The 22,354-nt window shown below is 43.6% G+C and overlaps 1 protein-coding gene across 1 annotated transcript; it reads left to right on the plus strand.

Annotated features, from left to right (window-relative positions):
- Window positions 1–2,342: 2,342 nt before the first annotated feature.
- On the plus strand, window positions 2,343–20,817 carry AHSG (alpha 2-HS glycoprotein). The gene is made up of 7 exons (XM_083177626.1): window positions 2,343–2,603; window positions 2,961–3,071; window positions 12,443–12,527; window positions 13,781–13,944; window positions 15,344–15,457; window positions 15,759–15,848; window positions 16,803–20,817. The coding sequence occupies exons 1-7, from the start codon at window positions 2,391–2,393 to the stop codon at window positions 17,040–17,042; spliced, it is 1,017 nt and encodes a 338-aa protein (XP_083033752.1). The 5' UTR covers window positions 2,343–2,390; the 3' UTR covers window positions 17,043–20,817.
- The last annotated feature ends 1,537 nt before the right edge of the window (window positions 20,818–22,354 follow it).

Consider the following 22,354-nt stretch of genomic DNA (forward strand, 5'->3'; position numbering starts at 1 on the left):
ACCTCCCAACTTCACCTTGCAGGAAGTAGGGATGCCCGCACACCCCGAAAACTAGGCATGTAACCTATGGCCGCAACACTCCTGTCAGGCCACATCCCCATTTTTAGCTGCTGTGGGGGCATGGCCAGAGCTCTGAGAGCTGCTGACCATGCCCCCAGCCCATCTGCCACAGTGAATAGATGCTGTGATATTCACACTGCTCTGCTCAGGAGGGCAGTGACAGCATGAGGGGGCTCTAAACTGCCCCCTCCCACCCCCACCATGGGACAATACAGGCCCTTGAACAGACGCGGGACAGTCCGCAATAAAATGGGACTGTCCTGCAAAAGTTATAGCAGCTTCCCAAACTACTAATTACCTAATTATTTTACTCTCATATTGTAACTAATTTAGGTGACAAAAACCTTGCTTTATTGATTTTTATTTATAACCAATTCCTATGTACACAGAGCGTGCTACTGGAAATCTAAAGGTATGCATGCTCCACACTGATATTAAAGATCAGTCACCTCATAGCTATGATTAAAGCTCAACAAAATATACAAAATAGAGCAATCAAGGCACACAAGCATTTTTATTGTTACCCTGTTGTGGCCTGCTGAAACACAAAGAGAATTTTACCTTGTTGAGATTTAATTAGCCGGCTGAATTGTGAGTTTGGTACTCTTACCATAAAAGAAGAGATTCTGATTTTTCTATGTCGTATGGAGTCGTATTTTGACATACGTATTCATATTTGCATTTTATATTGTTTTGTATTTTCAGTGGTTTTAGCATGTGTTTTTTTACATACGTATTTTTGAAATACGATTCAAAGTAAACCAAACATAGTTATTCGTTAAAACTTCAAACTTGGGTGTGTCCTAAAAAGGCCTATATAAGGTCCCAACATACCCAAACTCCTTGTCATAGAGGACTGACTGCCCAAAGATATAGGAGTCATGACATGAGCCAGGATAGCCTGCAAACACACTCATGATCTTAAAGTTTGCATCACAGACCTGCACGTTAGTACTTGTGCTCCCATGACGGTTATAATAGTAACGGTGTGTATACCAGCGGGTCCTGTGTGCAGTCAATCGCACTGAGAACAAAAGGCATGGCTGCGATGCGATTAAAAGCTACCCTGACATCATGCCACTGTGTCTCCTGGGTTGGGAAGCAGATAGAGGCAGCAATGTGCGGCTCAAGTGTAGCATGCACCTGGGTTAGATACCTGGACAGTGTGGACTCTGAGACGCCAATGCCTCTGCAAGTGACGTGTTGGAAACTGCCAGTAGCGAGAAAGTAAAACACAGGCAGCAGTTTGGGCAGCCCTGAGACAGCGCGTGAGCGACCTGTCACAGGATCTAGCTCCAGTCTAATAAAATCGTACAGACGGAGAATGTTAGTACGATTAAGCCGGCACATCTGTATAACCACATCATCTGGCAATGCGTCTTCAAACGCTCATTAAATAACAGAGGCCTACGCAGTTTCCGTGGTACCTGCTGTAGCTGCTCATCATGCTCAGTTTCATGACCAAGGCGTCTACGTTAGTGCGACTGGCAGGACATATCTGATATCTGATATCTGATGATACTGCAGTGTGGGTTGTAGAATATCTGATCTGACATTTTTTTTTCAAATGGCAGAGAAGTGTGTGTGTATGTGCTTAATGGCCTTTCATATGGCACACATTTGTGCCTTGGATTATCTGTGGGCTAATATGTGATTGTTCGCACATGTTAAAAGTATCAACTGTCAACAACTGTCATGTGATTTGGGATAGCCAATAAGATCCTGCTTTGAAATCAGAGTAAATCAGAACCTGCACATCTCTAGTTAAAAGTCTGTTTTTGTGAAATATACCTGCAAAAGAAGGTGTATTTTTTACAACTTGTACTAGAATATGCCTAGTATACATTCGTATTTTAAAACTTGATAGTACATTTCTAAATTACATTAGAGTAATGTAAAATTCAAGGCGTATTCTTTCGATGGCGTGTGCATTCCTATTCATAAATAGGAATACGAATGTGCCATGAATACAAATACGATTTGACGTATTTTTTGCATAGTACATGCCAAAAATAGGAATACGCCTAAAATAAGCGTATTTGTGTATACATATAAGACTATTTTAGGCGTATTTTCACTAGTAAATTTCCCCCGTAATATCTGCATTTCATTGTTTCAGATGAATCAGTTTCCCTCTACGAAAGGTTAACTAGACAAATTGGTTACCTAAGTGTTTGTTTTTCTGTTTCATGTGTGCAGTCTTTATGTGCCAGAACAAATATTTTTCCTGGCATGATTGAAATCCCTTATATGTATATATCATTATATATAAAAGGATGTTGCCATGCAGAGCACAGTCCTCATAGACAGTCCTGACATAGTGGAGCATCATGAGGCTACTTCTTGCAACCTTGTTTTTGGCTCAGATATTCTTTGGTTCTGCTTTCATAGCGCATTCTATACCTAGTGGCAGACTTGTAAACTGTGATGATGCAGAGGCTCACGAGGCAGCTGCTGTGGCTGTTAGTTACATTAATGATCATCACAAAACTGGATACAAGTATACGTTAAATCAGATTGAGAAAATCAAAGTTTTGTCTTCGGTAAGTCTAAAAGAAAAAGAGGATACAATCTTTTCTTGAAAGCTTACTTTGAATTTTTAGATAATGTATCATCTAAAAAAAAATGTATGTATTAAACTTTGCATGTTTCTGAATGTTTAATCAGACCGATTTGTAGATAACAGATGACCACACCATCAAGTGTCAGGTGATGTTCAATGCGAAGGTGAAGAACGTTGTGTTTTCTATCCTAAATAATGCTTTTATGTGAATCATTTATTTTAATTGTTATATTTCTAACAGCATAATAATAAGCCCACCTATGATGATAGAAACAAAATACAATTTAGATTGTTGGCAATAAAGAAAAAAGTTGTATTCTTTTCATTTGTTTTCAAGAATGACGACAGTGAGAGTTTCTTCTTGGAGTTAGATCTCTTGGAGACGAAATGTCCATCTGTCAGTCCAACACCATTAGAGAAATGTCCTGTGAGGCCGGTGATTGAACAGGTATGTGTAAATGTTATTGGGATAGCAGTGTAACTTGGAATGAATAGTATGTGCCTCACAAAACCTTATATGCAGGGCATGTACTGACTTTTACCCCTTTCACACAGAAAATTAAATACCCGGGTGAAGCAGTTCCACCTGGAAATTTCATTAAATACACGGTTCCTTTTTCTGTGTGAAAGGGCACACCCCTGTCTTAAATCCCGTGTCTCTGACCTTGGAATTGACAGTGATGACCCTTTCACACAGACTAAATACCCGTGTTATTCAGCAAATTACCGGGTAGAAATTTTCAACCCGGTAATTTATTTCTTCCGTGTGAAGGGGGGTCAGGCTGCTCCCGGCAAAATGACACGCAATTTGAAATGCAGTGTATTTGCCGTGATTTTTTTCAGACTTTTCTGTCTGAAAGGGGTATTATTCTAAAGACACGGTTAAGCTTGTTCAGAGGTTCTGTTCATTTAAACCAAAAAGACGTAACATCGCACCACGTGTTTCCATCCTAACACTTGTTCTGAATGAGAAAAGAAAGTTCCAATTAGGTGGGATCTACACTATGCCTTCTGTGAGAGCATGTACTGTATGGAGATTTGCTATTGTGTCATCAAGTATCTCAGATGTACTGTGTTTCTGAACTCTAGTTGTCCATCAATCAGACCAAATAACAGGTTTGCATGTTTGTATGACATAATAACTACAACGTTTTAGTGTATATATTTACAATCGGTAGTAACAAAGACGTGACCTCAGTGCTTCACATACACAGGAAAACAGTTTGTGTTGCTTGGAAAGACCTTATTTTAATTATATTGGAGAATTATTTTTATAGACCAGCCTTGTGGGCAGTATTCTCACATCTTGGTGAGAGATAAGGTGGAAAGAGATAAAAGTGGAAAGGATAAAGTACCATCTAATCAGCCTCTAGCTGTAATTTTTCTAGCACAGCTTGTAAAGTTACAGAAGATGATTGGTTAGTGCAAAATTTCCCCCTACTAACACATTGCCCTTCTAATGAAAATATGTCATTTTTTAACTGTGCTTCTGATCGTGTCATTATCACTAGCCACAGCAATTACTTATATTTCTGGTTGATGTGATTTCCTGGGTATATGACCACATACGTATATATCAGTGGTTCCTAAACTGTGCACATAGGCACCTTGGTGTTCCTCATGACACTTGCAGGGTGCCTCAGGTCCAAGACCAACAATTATATATGGTGAATGCAATAGGCAAAACCAGAGCTTATGGCTTCCAATCATAAAGTATGTGGACAACTTTTAGCCTAGGGCAGAGGGCTCCAACCTTTTATGGTGTGTGAGCTACTCGCAGCAAAATAAACCACACAAGCTACTAAAATGTAAAAAAAAAAATCTGCCTAACAACCAAATAATGCCCTTTACACATTATGCCACACACTGTAATGCCCCTGACACATTATGCCACATACCACACTGTGTGAATGGGTGTAGCATACCACATCGTGCGTCCAATGAAAATGGGGGTGTGATACACATATGACCTCAATAGTGCCATATGCACATATGTCCCCAATAGTGCCAGATACACATATGCCCCCAATAGTGTCAGATACACATATGCTCCCACTGTGCCAGGTATGCCCCCACAGAGCCAGAAACAGGAATACCCCCATGGTGCCAGGTATGACCTCATGGAGCTGGGTATGCCCCCACAGTGCCAGAAACAGGTATGCCCCCACAGTGCCAGGTATGCCCCCCCCGGTGTCGGGTATGCTCCCTCAGTGCCGGGTATGCCCCCCCCCCAGCGCCAGAAACAGGTTTGCCCCACAGTTCCAGCAATGCCCCTGCAATGCCCTCACAGTGCCCACAATGCCCCCACAGTGCCCGCAACAAGTATGCCCCACAGTGCCGGGAATAAGTATACACCACAGTGCCGGTTTTGCCCCCACAGTGCCAGGTATGCCCCCACAGTGCCAGAAACAGGTATGCCCCAGTGCCAGCAATGCCCTCACAGTGCCAGCAATGCCCTCACAGTGCCAGCAATGCCCTCACAGTGCCAGATATGCCCACAATAGTGTCAAATATGCCCACAATAGTGTCAGATATGCCCACAATAGTGCCATACACAGTGTCTCTATGAGCCCTGCTGGGGTTTCAGGTGAGGCACCTCTAAGTGCTTGCAGTCAGAGATAGGGTAAGCGTTGGTGGGTAAGGGGCGAATGAGTGGATGGGAAGACCAGGGAATGGTACCTCAGAACTGAATCAGATGCAGGCTCCGGCATGTCACTCTTTCCGCTGTGGCCTCCTCCTTTGATCTGCCGCCTTCCTCCTGTCAGTCACCGCCGGAGCACCCGGCGTGTAGATATGCGTCTCTTCGCGGGCGCTGGCTCATCACCCGGCTCCCTGTCTGCCCTGATGCTGGGTTACACACATCATCTCGCCACTGCGTCTCCCCTTCTTAGGCATGGCGCGTCTGTTCACTCTCTTCCCTTCCCTGTGACTGGGCCTGAGCAATCAGCAAATCAAAGCTCGCGGGTCGGCTCCTGCTTGGCTGCCGGCCCGCGAGCTCTGATTGGCTGATGGTGGCCCAGTCACAGGGATATACGCTGAGGGGAAGGAGAGATGTGCAATGCGCTCTCCTCCCCCTCGGAAATAGTGCCGGGGATAGAGGGAGGGAGAGATGGGCGGGTGGGCGGCAGTGGTCAAGCCACCCGAATCGCTGCCGCGAGCTTCCAGTAGCTCGCGAGCGACGGCTTGGCACCCACTGGCCTAGAGGTTAGACCATATAAAGGGCCTCGTGGGCCTGGCACTGAAAATGTTCAAGGGTCTATTATGAAAAATGGAGGGGGTGGCTCCAATTCCATGTAGGCATGTAGAACTAGAACCCATACACTATAATCCCAAGTGCAATTTTTGTATAAAAGTACAAACATTGCATACTGTAAATGTGTAAATGTGTAAAATAGAAATGCAGTTTTAATACTTTTGATTTCGGGCTAACTATGTGGTCGGCTGATGTCTGTCTGGTGGTCATCATGCTGTCATGATGATGGGCCTACTTTTTGTTAATCCGGCCCTGCCTAGGGTGCCATGAAAAACATTCTGATTATCTAGGGTGCCTTTGGGGAACCACTGGTATATACTGTATAAAATAAAAATATTGCTTAGCATACATTTATTAATAAAGCAAGTTTCAGACTTAGAGAATTCAAATAAATATATTAAAGATAAAAAGCTTACTGCCAAAACAATAGACAATGTTTCCAATAGCATATAGTTATCAGTGGCGTCACTAGGGTCGGTGTCAACAAGTGCATCCAATAAACCCCACAAACCCCCAAATAGGTGGTGTAGCCACTTGGGAAGGGTTGTGTTCTCATGGCACACCCCATATTACCTACTTTTCATACTGTATCTCCTCTCCAAGAGAAGATGCTGCCTAGCACTTTGGTGGGTGGGGCCAGATTGCTATGTCATTAAACCCACGTCCAAAATGGTCCACAGTAGGGGTAGGACTAAATGATGTGAATTTGCAAACTTTGTTCCCCCTCCATTCATTGCTGGGTATCTCTGTTAATCTCCTTATCCTCCCCACTTCGCTAGTAAAGCAGACGGGATGCGGGAGATGTGGCCTCTCTTCCATGGGTGCAGGAGTCTGCACAGCAAAGTCTTCGGCAACTTGTGGGAGAGTATGCATTCCACACTCCAATTTTAATCACAATTGTTACCCCTCCGGGTGCATGACCAGCACTACATGCTGGGATCCCGCCAGACACTCTCCCCACACCGCCGGCTCCCCCTCAGTGTTTGGGAATTGGGCACTGAACAATAACATCACAGTGCAGCGCCCAGCTCTTATTCACTGAGGAGGAGCAGGCATTTTGGTGCCACCACCTTGAATGGTGATACCCAATGGTGTGGCCACTGTATTTCCAAATATTTGAATGTCTTTCCAATTAAAATCTGAATTAGCATTTGGGAGTTGAAGAATTTCAACAGACATCTGAGAAATATTTGATCAGTTTTAATAAAAACTGACCATCATACCTGATATTAGTAAATCTTTTTTCCATATTTTCACATGTATGATATGGCTGGTGTGAATGTGTTCCTAAAACACCCCCACTATCCACGCCAACCCGAAGCATGGCGAACGCAGCGAGCCCCTCGAGGGGCGACTGAACGCGTCCTCTGACCTTTTCATACCCCCACTATCCACGCCAGCGTGGGGTTGAATTAATATAGTGTGGCAAGCGCAGCAAACCACCGAGCCCGAAGCGTGGTGAGCGGACGCGCATTACTTTACATGTTTTCCACCCCTGATCGCTGCGCTCACCACACTAAATAAACTCAACTCCACGCCGTCGTGGATAGTGGTGGTATGAAAAGGTTCCGTTCCGCCACCGCTCGCCACGCTTCGGGGTGGCGTGGATACTGGGGGTGACGCAATGGCATAGTAAGCACCCATCACATCACATGGCATGGGTGCTTTTACAATGAAATATCGCATCGCATCCCATTTGGTGCCCTGCGATCCTATGCAATATTTCATTGTATAAGCACTCCTGTGCACTTAATATGGACATCGCATTTTCCTACGCAGTATAGCCAACTAAGCTATTTGCTTAGTGGGCGCTGTGCTAGGAAACAAGTACCGAATATTTCCATCCAAATTAAAAGTTACCAAACAGCAGGATGTCCTAATAGTTCAGATACGGAATAGAAAATAGGATCACAGGTCTTTAAGTAGATACGTTTAAAAGTTAAAGGTAATTAGCTTAGACATAATATTACATGTACACATGGGCAAATGCAGGGGGGGTTTGCAGTTGCCTGGAAATCCCCCTTCTCCACATCCTGTTCAGCAGCCACTAGGGCCCCGATTCAGGTCTGATCACTGGGTTGTGGGATTTCGGAGCCCAGCAGTTCGATAAACTGCCACCGCACTGACCTCCTGCCCTTGTTCCCATATTTGCAGCCATGCACACAAGCGCTGCGATGGACATGGGGAGAAGGACGTCGCTGATGACATCAGTGGCCCTCACTCCAAATCGCATGTCAATCAGGCTTCATTCGGACGAATGGCTCACACATGTGCACTGTGGGACCGAAATCATTCGTTGGTTGCCGACCATTGAATGATTTCTACAGCACTTGCAAATCTGAGTCAATCTGGTGACTTGAACAGGAAGAGAACATCACCGGATGTCAGCTGCCCAACCCCGCCACCTGCGTCACGGGCAAATTACCATGGGAATGCCCAGAATTTTCATGAGGGCGCCCATGAAAAGCTGGGCATTCCCATGGGCGTGACCCATGTGTGCTGCTCCACGCCCCCCACCCGCACTGCTTCGTGCAAATAATCTGGTGACTATGCAAGACAGGATAGACTAGAAAAATGCTAGGGTCAGACCTGAAAGACAAGTAATAAAAAGTTTATTATGTAGAGTGTTAGAGTAGTGGAGACATGAAACAATAGGACATTTATAGAGCAAGGGAAACAGAAAGCATAAATAAGGTGGTAGAGCTCAGAACAGGTATGTAAGGAAGAATGTAAATATACTGTGTGGAGTTTGTATAGTCTCTCTGTGCTTAAATGGGTTTCCTCCGGGTGTTCCATTTCCCTCCCCCAATTCTAAAATTTACCAGTAGGTTATTTGAATCCTATCAATCAAATGAACCCTAGTAAAGTGTGTGTGTGTGTACATGGGCAAGCTAGATAGGCCAATTATTTCTTATCTGCCATGAGATTCATATTTATATGCAGGGGCGTAGTGAGGGTGGAGATGACAGAGCGCGAGCTCCGGCACTGAAGAGTAGCAGGGCGCCTGGCACCACACTTGCTGCCCAAAGGTCCTACCTTCAGATGCCACCCGCCCGTCCGCAGCGGAGGTGCAGAGTCTCTGTCTGACAGCATTACAGAGACCCTGCGCTCCGGCTGCCGCCACAGAAAAGACACACTAGAGGTCCTGCGTCTGTCGCATTGACAGATGCTAAAGGTGCAGGAGGAACTCTAGCGGCTGTCCCCTTTTTTAGAGGGACGCAGGGTCTTTGTAATACTGTCAGAGACTCTGCGCCTCCGCGGGGGACAGGCAGGTGGGTGGGCGGGTAATTTAATTCCTTCTGGGCTACGAGCATTTAACTCCCCCTGGGCAATGAGCATGCAATCCCCCTTGTCAACAACCATGTAATCACTCCTGGCCACAAGCATGTAACCCCCTATGGCAACAAGCATGTAATCCCTCTTGGCAACAAACATGTTATCAATCCTGGCAACAAGCATGTAATCCCCTATGGCAATGGGCATGTAATCCCCCTTGACAACAGGCATGTAATTCGCCCCTGCCAAGAAGCATGGAACACTTGGCAACCAGAATATAGCTAAGCGGCACTACATTGCTCACCTCTTTAACCTATCTCTTTCTACTGTCATCTTTCCCTCACCCTTCAAACATGCTCTGGTCTCGCCTATTCTTAAAAAACCAAACCTGGACCCTTTATCTCCCACAAGCTACCGCCCTATCTCTCTTCTCCCATTTGCCTCTAAAATACTAGAACGGCTGGTTTACAGGCGTCTCACCAGCTACTTGTCTGACCACTCCATCCTTGATCCCCTTCAATCTGGCTTTCGCCCACTTCATTCCACTGAGACTGCCCTAGTGAAAGTCACCAATGACCTGCTGTCAGCCAAAACCAAGGGTCACTTCTCCCTGCTTATCCTTTTGGATCTGCTGCCTTTGACACTGTGGATCACCCTCTCCTCCTACACACACTCCAAAACATTGGCCTCTCTGGCACAGTCTTCAACTGGTTTTCCTCTTACCTCTTCAACCGTTCCTTCTCAGTCTCTGCCTCTGGCTCTACCTCACCACCTTCAATCCTTCCTGTCGGGGTCCCTCAGGGTTCCGTCCTTGGCCCCCTTCTGTTCTCTCTGTACACCTCCTCTCTGGGTGCACTCATTAACTCCTTTGGCTTCCAATATCACCTCTATGCGGATGACACCCAAATCTACCTCTCCTCTCCTGATCTGTCCCCCACTGTTTTCTCTCAAGTTTCCAACTGCCTCTCTGCCATCTCCACCTGGATGTCTGAGCGATTTCTGAAGCTGAAAATGGACAAAACCGAACTTATTATCTTTCCCCCACCCAGAGCTATGCCCCCTACTAATATCTCTATCACTGTTAACAACACCATCATCTCCCCCGTTCCCCAACTCCACTGCCTGGGTGTCACTCTTGACTCCTCCCTCTCCTTTGCACCCCACATCCAAGCCCTGGCCCATTCTTGCCGGTTCCAGTTACGCAACATTGCTCGCATCAGGCCCTTTCTCTCACAGAGTGCAACTAAGCTGATCATCCACTCACTGGTCATCTCACGGCTCGACTACTGCAATGTTCTCCTCACCGGCCTCGCTCAATCCCAACTGGCTCCTCTCCAATCTGTCCTCAATGCTGCAGCCAGGCTTATCTTCCTCTCCCGCCGCTCTAATTCTGCCACTCCCCTTCAACAAAATCTGCACTGGCTTCCATTCCCCTACAGAATCCTCTTCAAACACCTCACACTCACATACAGGGCCATCTCTAATTCCATTGCTCCATATATCTCTAACCTCATCTCCATTCATACACCCTCCCGCCCTCTACGGTCGGCTGACGACTGTCGTCTCTCCTCCACCCTGATCACTGCTTCCCATGCTAGAGTACAGGACTTTGCCCGTGCTGCACCCCTTCAGTGGAACGCACTCCCTCGCTCCATTAGACTCTCCCCGACCTTGCAAAGCTTCAAACGGGCACTGAAAACTCACCTATTCATCAAAGCGTACCCTTCCACTGCATAAACCAGCTGGTTCTCCGACCCCTTGCCTTTTTACATCCTGCTATCTAATCACCACCCACTCGCTTGCACCTCTTGTAATCTGTCTGTCTCCCCTTCCTACTAGATTGTAAGCTCCTCTGAGCAGGGCCCTCTTCCCTCCTGTTGTCAAAGCCCACTTCTCTTCACATTTCACTCACAGCTCTCCTATACTCCAACACTCAGTGACCATCTTTGTCCGCATACTCCTCTCCATCATTGGCATCAAGCCTCTAGTTGTATGTTGATTGAGTCCTCACTACTTACATTTAAGCTGTACTGTGTATTGATCTGTGGCGCTATTTATTTGTACTGTATTTTTGTTATTTATTCAATGTTATGCCAAGCTTTGTCTCCCTGTATTGTTCCTTTGTACGGCGCTGCGAAACACTTGTGGCGCCTTATAAATAAAATTATAATAATAATAATAATAATAATAATAACATTGGCATTATTTGTTTAAGCAGCACTACTGGGGGTGTTATATGTGTAAGCAGCACTAGTAGGGGCATTATGTGTGTAAGGCAGCAGCACTACAGGGGGGGGGGGCAATATATTTGTAAGCAGCACTAGTATTTCCATTATCTGTGTAACGCAGTGGCACTACAGGGGGTTATTATATGTGAAAGCTGCACTACTGGTACTATTATGGGGCAGATGTATTAAGCCTTAACAAGAGATAAATCAGCTCCTTGCTGCCATGTTACAGGCTGTGTTTAAAAAAATTCAGTAAGGAGCTGATTGGCTGGATGTTTATCTCTCTTTATCACCCTTGCATTTATCTCTTGTTAAGGCTTAATACATCTGCCCCTATGTGTGTCATGGGGCACTGCTGGGGGTCATTATATGTGTGTGCGACACTACAGAAGGCATTATGCGTGTAAGCAGGGTGCATTATGTGTAAGTGGCACTAAAATGCCATGGGGGTGTGCAAAATGTATAATTATGCCTTTGCATGTAAATCATTACAATGTGTGGCATAATGTGTAATGAGCATTACGGTGTGGCATAAAAGTGTATATAGCGTGTGGTATAATGTTATGTAAGGATTGTGGTGTGTGGCATAATGTCTACTAGGCATTACGGTGTGGGTCATCATGTGTAAAGGGCTCTACGGTGTGCGGCATATTCTCTAATGGGCATTACAGTTTGTGTGGCATCATATGTAAGAAGCATTACTATAAGAATGAAAAATGACTGGGATGGGGGGGGGGGGGGGGCAGAAACATACCGTGGCTCTGGGTACCATGTCATCTAGCTACTTCTCAGACTGTATTACCTCCTATTCTATCCTGAGTCCACCACTGTAACACCTTCTATTTTATCCTGTCTCTCCCACTCTTTCACCTTCTTATTGTACTTCAACACAGTCAGGAAGGACTTAAAATAAAAAAATAATCATGATAGATTTCTAATTCTAATATATATGCTGTTTGCAATACAGTTTTTGGAGAGAAGGGTGGTAGTGGTGGTGTTCTTGAAATGCCTAATCATAAAGCAGTATATTTTTATTACTATATATATATTTTTTTTTTACAGGCAGTGGAAGGTGATTGCGATGTAAAAATCAGCAAGATAAATGGCACCTTTACAGTCATTGGTAGTAGGTGCAAGTCTGAACTAGGTAATTCCACTTTTAAAGTATGATGGCATAATAAAAGTAGGAATCATGCCTTTCACAATGATCAGTTTCATTCAACACTAAGGGCCTAATTCAGCATGGATCGCTAATCACAGAATCCGTAATGGACTGCATGGTGAAAGCCACTGGCCAAACAGAAAGAAAAAAATGCCCCTTGCAAAATTGCGAATTAATTTTGAATGGATCGCTAATCTCCATCCGCAAATCCTGATACATTGATGAGACTTTGCCATCTGTGCAAATGTGAGTAGGTCTAAAGGGGCCTACACACGGGGCAACCCTGCTGACCGATCGGTAGATTGCTCAGATCGTTGAGCAAGATCTCTCAGAACACAGTGCTGAACGGCAAAGTGTCTGCGCTGTGTTCTGAGCAATCTGTCAGGGCCAGTGTTCTCCGGTGAGGACACTGGCCCTGACCGGCGATTTAAGGTGCCCATACATGCTACAATTATTGTATACAATAATGTATACAATATCGCATCTCATCGCATCTCGGTTTTGCGATGACATGAGATCTAGTACAAAAAGTATGTGCTTCACATACTTTTTGTACTAGATCTCATCTCATCGCAAAGCAGCGATGAGATGCGATATTGTATACAATATTGTATACAATAATTAAGTAGATTTATCCAGCATGCTGGATATTAATTGCATGGTGATAGCAAAACGCCGGCCGTGCATCTCTGACGATATGGCCCCCACACATGGAGCGATGTAGGGATATTTTCAAAGTGATCTAGTGAGATCGCTTAGAAAATGCCCTGAAATCTCTGCGTGTGTCGGCCCCATTAGACTTCCACTAATCTGAAAATGGGAATGTGCAAAAGTGTTCTACACCGAGATGGTGTAGAACAGTGGTAGACGACTCCAGTCCTCGAGAGCTACCAACAGTTCACGTTTTCCAGCTCACCTCGCAGGTACACAACTGCACTCGTTACTGACTGACACATTTTAAAAGATCCACAGGTGGAGCTAAATACTTTACTTGTGATTCTTTGAGGAGATGTGGAAAACGTTAACTGTTGGTAGCTCTTGAGGACTGGAGTTGGCTACCACAGGTGTAGAACATGTACAGTTTGCCTGGACGATTGACTACTCAAGCAGCAATCCTGTCTGATGACTGCAATCTTGTAAATGTTGTACAGTATTTTTCGATTATTTTAAGATGTTAAAATTCAAATTTTGGAACAATTTAGTTTACATCCATTTTCCTATTCACTTCCTTACTTTAGATTCAGCAGAAAACTTGCAAAGGATTTGTCCTGGTTGCGCCATGTTGGCTCCTCTAAATAACAGCCAAGTCATTCATGCTGTTGATGTGTCGCTCCATAAATTTAACAGTGGAAACAATACTGTGTTTTATAGACTCCATGAGATTGGCCGGGGAAAGATCCAGGTATTGTTTGTAACTGTTTTATATATCAATTTGAATTTGTGTCTTATCTGACAACAATTACACATAAACTTTTTTTATTGTGTTTTTGGAATACTTCTGATATGGGGCTTAACCTTTCCACTTCTATATATTATGACATTATTGTACATTCTGGTCAGAGCATGAATAAGAGTGAGAGTGAGATACTATTAAAAATAACCTCTATGCTGATCAAAGAGCTTTTGATAAAAGTACAGAAATGTAGCAGGGCAAAAAAAAATTGGAATTTTTCAGTATTGCATTAGGGCGAAAACTTTCTAAAGTTTTTGAAATGCTTCTAAAATCCAAGAAATTTTGGCGAATTTTGGCATTTTAGAATATTTAATCAAGACAAGGTATGTTCTTTGAGATGATTCACAAAATATTCATGTTTTTGTGAAAGCTGGGGACAGATTCAATAACTTAAAGTGTGTACACAAAGTACGATTTTGTCTATTGAATAGCAAGGTAGTCAAAATCTCACAGTGTTAAGCCACATGTGATCCTGATGCGCAGCCCCATGGTTTGAATGGCTAAATAGACTGTGCAGGCAAGTCTATCTTGATTATGTCGCCTTTGGCCTTAGGCCAATAGCAACATAGGGTGAAATTTAATAGGATGAGAGATTCAGAAAATGAGAGATTTGGTAAGAAATCTTCCGTTTTTTTAAAGCAGCACTTGTCTACACTTCAAAGTTAAACTGGTTTTACAGTGTAAATGATTGCCACTTTAAAAAAAAGTAAAGTAAATCTTAAGTGCAGTTAGCCAAAACCGGATCGTCAAAATTAAGCATAAGCCTGAATCTCACTGTGTATTCACATTATGGGTGAAATTTAATAGGATGAGAGATTCAGAAAGTGAGAGATTTGGTAAGAAATCTCCAGTTTTTTTAAAGCAGCAATCATTTCCACTGCAAAATAAAATTACATTTGGCCCCCTATTACATTTCCCCCTATTAGTTTGAGGAATCTAAATAAATAGATAATTAGAAATAGAACAAGGGCTATTTAATTACATAACTTTTTTCACCAATTCATTTGAGCTGTTATCTAGTGTTAACCAGGAAAACTTCTACATCCTAATCATCTGTTAACATTGTGTTTGCACCTGATAATAACAGGCGATTTATCGCATATTTCATTTTGGGGTGGTTAGGACCTAAAAGGAAATCCACATTACTAGCAGTGCTGTTGGCTGACTTCGGGACCCAGGGTGATCAATTAGCATATGGTAAATTACTGTGGCTAATTGTTAATTATGTAAAAAATTACTAAATTAATTGGGGGGGGGGCACTAAAGTATTGATTAATAACGTGAGATATATAATTAGGTGTATACTTGCACTGTTTTCATAATTAAGAATCATATTTGATACTTTCAGGGAGGCACAAGTGATACAGTAAGTGCCGAGTTTATTGTTGTAGCAAGTAATTGCTCCACAGAAGATGCAAATGATGGTGTTGTTGCCTGTGTAGAGGAAACTGGTGCTAGTGCGGTAAGTATTTGTCACAGTAAATCAAATGGAATGAATGGTTTGCCTATTCATTTTTCTTTCATATTCATTTTTCTTTCATAATTCCTTGCTATTTTTTAAATACTGTTAAATACTTAACATGACATTTAAATAATCTAAATATAGTATTTCAAATTTGGACATATATCATACAGTATATGTGCAAATTTACACACTTTAATGCTTATTTTCAATACAGTTTATCTATCATATAAATGCTTTAGAAAAATTGTCTATAAATTGCAGAAACATTTTGAGTTTTTGAATTCTCTTATTTTTTTAGCATTATGGATCTTGTTCTGGGACTGTTGTCAAACATCATGATGCAGTAGATGAAGATGTCACTGTGCAATGTACAATCTATGAACCACAGGTAGGAGGGTGACTTTTTAGTGATAACAAATATATGACCAATGGATGTCCAGATGAGGTTTTGGTTAATAGGTCGACAGTGTCTAGATCCACACTCAGTAGGTTGCCCATTGTTGGTCGAAAGGCAACGCATTAAAAAAATTGACATGCAATAGGTATACCAGGCCTTATGTTGACACCTGAAATAGGTGGACATGTGTATGGTCGACAGGGTCGGGAGGTCGACACAATCATTAGGTCGACAATGGGAATGTCAAAAGATCTACATGAGTTTTTTATATATTTTTTTAGCTGACATGTGCCGACAGGTGCTATTCCATGCCTTAACATCCACTACGGTGTAGTAGGATAATAAAATAGTGTGCCTGAAGGGGACGCAGTACACTTAGACGGTATCCATGTCGACTGTGTAAACATTTGGGCCAAAAAAACGTGAAAAACTCATTTTGACTATCGACCTTCCCATTGTCGACATAATGCTTGTGTTGATCTTTTGACCTTGTCAACCTTACCCATGTAGACCTATTTCAGGTGTCGACCTAAGGCTTGTCGACCTTCAATTGCCGACCCAATGCATGGCAACCTGTATTGGGTCGACCCATTGACCCATACCCATTATCTGATTAGCAATCAATGCTGAATTAGCCCCTTCATTTGCTTGTAACTAATTTTCTGTAATCAGAAGTAGTGTATTTTTGTCATTTACTATTAGAATACAATTTTTATGATGAAAATTGATAATTTAACTATAATCGAAAAAAAAAAAACTAATTACATAAAATGATGGTGAAATGACCATTTGGAAGTATGTTAAAGGTCCATATCCTGAATACTATTCTCTAGCTTTCTATAGTATCTTTTCCTATGTGACCCTGTCACCTACTGGTTATGTTGTCTATTACAGCTCTTACGGCTAACAGTTATAAACACAGCAAAAATGTGACATATTTTGCAGATAAGAACGAGTGATCAAGGAGAAAAACATCATGCCCCACTGGCACCACCAAAACCACATTTACCACATTCACATTTCCACCACAACCTCCATCTTTCTTCTGAATCCGAATCTGCGGAACACCATTTTCTGGGAACTCCTAAAAAACAAGCTGTGAAGAGGTCATTGACCGGGGAACCTGTACTGCCCAGTTTGCATGTTAATGTCCCAATATGCCCTGGGAGAAAATTACACTTCTAACGTGTTTCAAAGAGGTGCAAATTCCTCCAATCATTATGTAACCTTATTTTACCTACATAGTCATAGTTTTTCCTGTTTATTAATAGATGTAAACCCCTAATAATATTTTGACCTAAACATAGACATCTGAGGAAAGAAAATCAGGTTAATATATGCTTACTGATTAGGTTTATAAAATACAGCTGGAAAATTCAGATTAATCTGTTATTACTATTCTATGGTCATTACTCAATTGCCTGATTTGCTCAATTTGTTTTCCAATAATCTTTCTTATTTGTTCCCAAATCTCACTGAAGTAATCCCTCACTCTGGAACAGGGAAAAAGATGAATAATGAAAATTTCATCCACTGGTCCCAAGAGTCTACAGTATTTGGGTCAGACCCCATGACTTGAACTCAATTTATTCATGTGGTTGTTCCACCAAAAATGAACTTTCGCACTGATTGTGCCAGAGTGTAGACAAAGTTAATGAGCATATTTCTATAAATAGAAATTAATATTAGATCTCTACCCTGTTACATTGACCCTTGTGAGTTCTATAGTCTTGGACAACAGCACGTAACGGTTGCGGCATAAATATAGTGCGGTGGGAGCTCCCTCACTACTCACATCTAACATGCTGCTGTTCAATACGTATTAATCCGCTAGAGCAGTGGTTCCCAAACTTTTTTGAATCATGGCGCCCTAGAGCATCAAAATATTTTCAAGGCAATCCTAGGCCAAATGCTTCTTATCGAGAAATTCAGAAAAAAATATTAAATTAAGTGCATTGTGCTTATATGTCACAGTTATCTGGTGAGGGACAGGATTTGCTTCTGTTTGTCCACATATGTTATGATTGGCAGCCACAAACACTGGTTTTGAATGGTACATTCAGGGGTTAAAGTGGGCCGGAACGGGGCAGAACTGAGTTCCGGCAGTTGTAATTGAAGCCGGAACTCAGTTCCGCCTCCTTCCACCCACCGTGCATGGCCACAATTATATTTAAATTTCCTCCAGCAGGCTGGCTCATATTAGACCTCAGCCTCCGGAGCACTCCTATCATCCCCCTGCCTCCGCAGCAGCCTAGCACACTGTGTACGGCTACCCTACCAGCCGCCATCCGTACACAGTGTAGCAGTAGCACCTCCGCCTGCTTTCTCCCTGTGACTGGGCACTGCAGCCGTCAGTCAATCAGAGCTTGTGGACTGGCTCCTGTTTGGCTGCCAGATCCCGAGCCAATCAGAGCTCGTGGGCCGGCAGCCAATTAGGAGCCAGCCCGCAAGGGATGATTTGGCGGCTGATGGCAAGGGGAAGAAGAGACGGGTTATGCGCTCCCCTCCGAAGGGGAGCAGCAGTGGAGGACGAGGAGCCAGCCAGCACTCGAGGATGACACGGACTCTCCTCTCCCCAACAGCAGCAGCAACAACGGTGAGTTGTGCTGCTGCTGGGATATTCTTTTACATATTGTTGGAATATGTGTTTATAGGGGCATACCAGGCTGGCACTGTGTGGGAATATCTGGCACTATGGGGGCATATCTGTGTCTGGCACTGTGGGGGCATATATGTGTCTAGCTCTGTGGGGGCATATCTGGCACTGTGGTGGCATATCTGACACTGGAGGCATATCTGGCACTATGGGTGCAGATCTGTGTCTGGCACTGTGGGGGCATAACTGGCACTGTGGGGGCATATATGTGTCTGGCACTCTGGGGGAATATATATGTGTCTGGCACTGTGGGGGCATATCTGGCACTGTGGAGGCATATCTGGCACTATGGGTGCAGATCTGTTTCTGGCACTGTGGGGGCATAAATGTGTCTGGCACTCTGGGGGCATGTATGTATCTGGCACTGTGGGGGCATATCTGGCACTGTGGTGGCATATCTGACACTGTGGTGGCATATTTGACACTGTGGAGGCATATCTGGCACTATGGGTGCAGATCTGTTTCTGGCACTGTGGGGGCATAAATGTGTCTGGCACTATGGGGGCATATCTGGCACTGTGGAGGCATATCTGGCACTGTGGGGGTATGACTGGCACTGTGGGGGCATGCCTGCCACTGTGGGGACATATGTATCTGGCACTGTGGGGTCATATGTGTAATGGGCATCATGTTGTGCGGCATAATGGGCATCATGGTGTTTGTAGTAATGTGGAATGGGCATTACGGTGTGGGGTGTAATGTGTAATTGGCATCACAATGTGCGGCATAATGTGTAAATGGCATTACAGATAGATAGTATATAATGATTTCAGTATCCTGTCATTGTTTGGGCTTGATTTGTGAGGCGTACTAGGTAACTGTGTGGGCCTTTATGTTTTTATGATGCCCCCTGCTGAATACCTGCCCCCCGCCCACCACTGAATACCCTTGCTACCATGTAAGGGTGGCATTATGGGCGTGGCTTATTCCAGGTGGGAGGTGCTATGGGTGTGGCCCGAAAGGGTGGGTGTAGAGGGTTGAGTTCCACCACCTCCCTTGGACCACTTTAAGCACTGGGTACATTGACCATAAATAATATGAATTGATCCTGGTCCACCAACCCAAGGCACCCCTGCAAGTGTCCTGAGGCACCCCAGGGTGCCTAGGCACACAGTTTGGGAACCACTGCGCTAGAGTGTGAAATCTCTATTTTGACATCCCTCCATCCTGCTTCACATACATAAATCATATATACTGTAGAAATCTATGTATAATGCATTTTATTTTATGAAAGTGCCCATACACGGTACATGCGCTATGGACTAGATTGCATGTGATTTGCATGCAATTTGGATGCGATGCGATCTAGCTAAAAAAGTATGTGCAGCACATGCATTTTAAGCTGTGCGATGGGTCAGCTGTACTGTGTATGGGCACTTTAACTGATATATGTACCTTTCTTTGGCTATTTGGGGTATGTAATCTGCATTTTGTAAATTCTAAGTAATTTAAGAATGTTAAACTTGAACATCTTGATTGTAGTAATAAAGAAAATAAATGTTACCTTAGGACATTTGCTTGCAAATATTCAACATTTTACGCGGGTGCTAGTCCTGCATTTACTAGCATTTATAAACCATTGACTTCCCCATAGTAAGCCAATAGATTATTTATTGTTATTGCTCAATGCAAATACACAGGAACCCATAGCAGCTAATAAAAAAAAAAAAATGTATTTGTCCGATAGAAGTTATCTAAAGACATTTAATGCCAGATTGCTATGATCTTAGTGTACATTTTGCACCTTTCAGCAATGTTAGTAAATAATCTTACAAAGTAAATTATACAATTAAAACAAATAAGTGAAAATACAACTAATGTCTTTCTGACTGCTAAAGGGGCTCATACATCGCCAATCTATCTGCAAAATCCATGTTGCCAATTCCAACCCAAGAATTCCATCCCAAAAATTATTGGAATCAGCAAGTTGTGCATTTCAAACCTGTTATATTTTGCCCAGATTGACCATTGGGGAATTGGGGATTCACCTCTTTAGCCACAATAGTCATTCTACAGATTAGAATGTGAAACGTGAAAAGCAAGTGACTGGGTTTCTTTACTTGACTGATACTAGCATGTATTGCTAGAATTCTAGGTGCTCAACTAGTCATTTACTGCTGGAATTTAGTTAATTTTAGGAGACAAAATGTACATCTTTCCCCCAAGTTAACAGGAATTGCACATTGTATTGTGAAGTGATATTGTATCAACATGTGTTTTAGCTGTAACACGTTACATGTCTCTTAAAGTTAAATAAATGTAACTCACTGGTGCTTATTTCTTACTAATAAAGTTTGACAATAAGATGTTTGTTTTTGTATTCTTTTCAAAACAGTGGCCATTTCCCAGGAGATATGCAATCCCATGATGCTCTTATGGTGCCCATACATAAGTGCGATTGTATGTGATGCGATATCACACGGCGATTTTCCTTTAATTATTTATTTACAGTTCCTTATATAGTGCAGCATTTTCCATTGTACTTCACAACTGGAGCTCTCTGTGCAATAAATCACATCTCAAGTGTTTATTTTTATTTTTAATTGCATTCAATGTGCATACAGTCAGTGGCGTGATTTCATCCATGTTGTCCGGAGGCAAGATGAAAGTTGGTGGCCCTCCTCAATATATAGCTAGCTAGAGAGAGAAAAAATGAGACGGGAGAGCAATGGAGAGAGAGGAGGAGAATGAGAGAGATAGGGAATCATGGAGAAAGAGAGAAACAAAAGTCTCAGTGACAGAGGCGTAACTAGAACTTTGTGTAATGCCTATTACACATTATGCAACACACTGTAATGCCCATTACGCAACACAACGCAGTGGCCATTACACATTATGTGACCCACCACAGTAATAAAATATAATATATTGCCCAGCTCACCAGATATATTAGATGATGCTTTTTCAGGTGTCCTCACTCCGGATGATGGATCTAAACTCCAGATCCCTTTTGCACGTGCATCCACTGGTCCACTCCAGGCAGCAGGCAATGGCAGTGTCCCTGACTCCCCTACGGGATTCGCGTGGCCAGGCCGGGGCTAACCAACAGCAGAGCATGCAGCACAGCGTGCTCGGGAGAGTCTCTGTCTCTACCTCAGACTCACAAGCAGGACAAGTAGCCAGGCCTGGGGCTAATACCAGCAGCTGCTGCTGCTGCTGCAGACCCGTGAGATGATGACGCTACATCTCGCGGGTCAAAGTACGCAGAGGTGGCATCCTCCCCCTGCCTGGCTTCTCCCCTGGCCAACCCAGCACACTGCACAGGCAAGCCCAGGGACCCTGCTTAATGGCAGAAGTGCCGGCTCTAATGGCGGACGAGGCAGCTCTGTATATTGGCAGTCACGGTGTGCAGGGGAGTGCTTGCTTGCTGTCCATGGGGCCCGGGCCCATGCACCCCCTGCACCCACGGTAGTTCCGCCACTGCTCAGAGGAAGATTGTAAGGGAGGGGGATTTAGGGAAAGTGAGAAAATAAAAGAGGAGAGTGAGAGAGTGTCAAGGATAGAGAGAGAGAGGGTGTCGGGTATAGAAAGAGGAGAGAGATAGTGTCAGTAATAGAGAGAGGGTGTCTGGGATAGAGAAAGAGAGAATAGAGGGGGTGAGAGAGATACAGTGCCATGGATAGAGAGATGGGGGATGTGGATGAGAGAACAAAGAGTGAGAGAAAGGAGGAGGTGAGAGATGGTGTTAGAGATATAGAGAGTGGGGGTGAGAAGGTGTCAGTTATAGAGAGGGTTGAGAGAGAGAGAGAGAGAGAGAGAGAGGGTGAAATAGGTTTGAGAGAGTAGTGTCAGGGATAAAGAGAAGGAGCTGTGAGGTTGTAAGGGATAGAGAGAGGGGGGT

This window comes from Crinia signifera, chromosome 3 (genome assembly GCF_055691185.1).
Source record: "Crinia signifera chromosome 3, ASM5569118v1, whole genome shotgun sequence".
Lineage (NCBI taxonomy): Eukaryota > Metazoa > Chordata > Amphibia > Anura > Myobatrachidae > Crinia > Crinia signifera.

What these genes read in the sequence shown, in the direction of transcription:
- AHSG (XM_083177626.1), top strand. Translation starts at nt 2,391, where the DNA reads ATGAGGCTACTTCTTGCAACCTTGTTTTTGGCTCAGATATTCTTTGGT. An exon ending in TAGGTGCAAGTCTGAACTAG is followed by an intron (nt 12,528 to 13,780) that starts GTAATTCCACTT and finishes TCCTTACTTTAG; the next exon opens with ATTCAGCAGAAAACTTGCAA. An exon ending in TTGGCCGGGGAAAGATCCAG is followed by an intron (nt 13,945 to 15,343) that starts GTATTGTTTGTA and finishes TGATACTTTCAG; the next exon opens with GGAGGCACAAGTGATACAGT.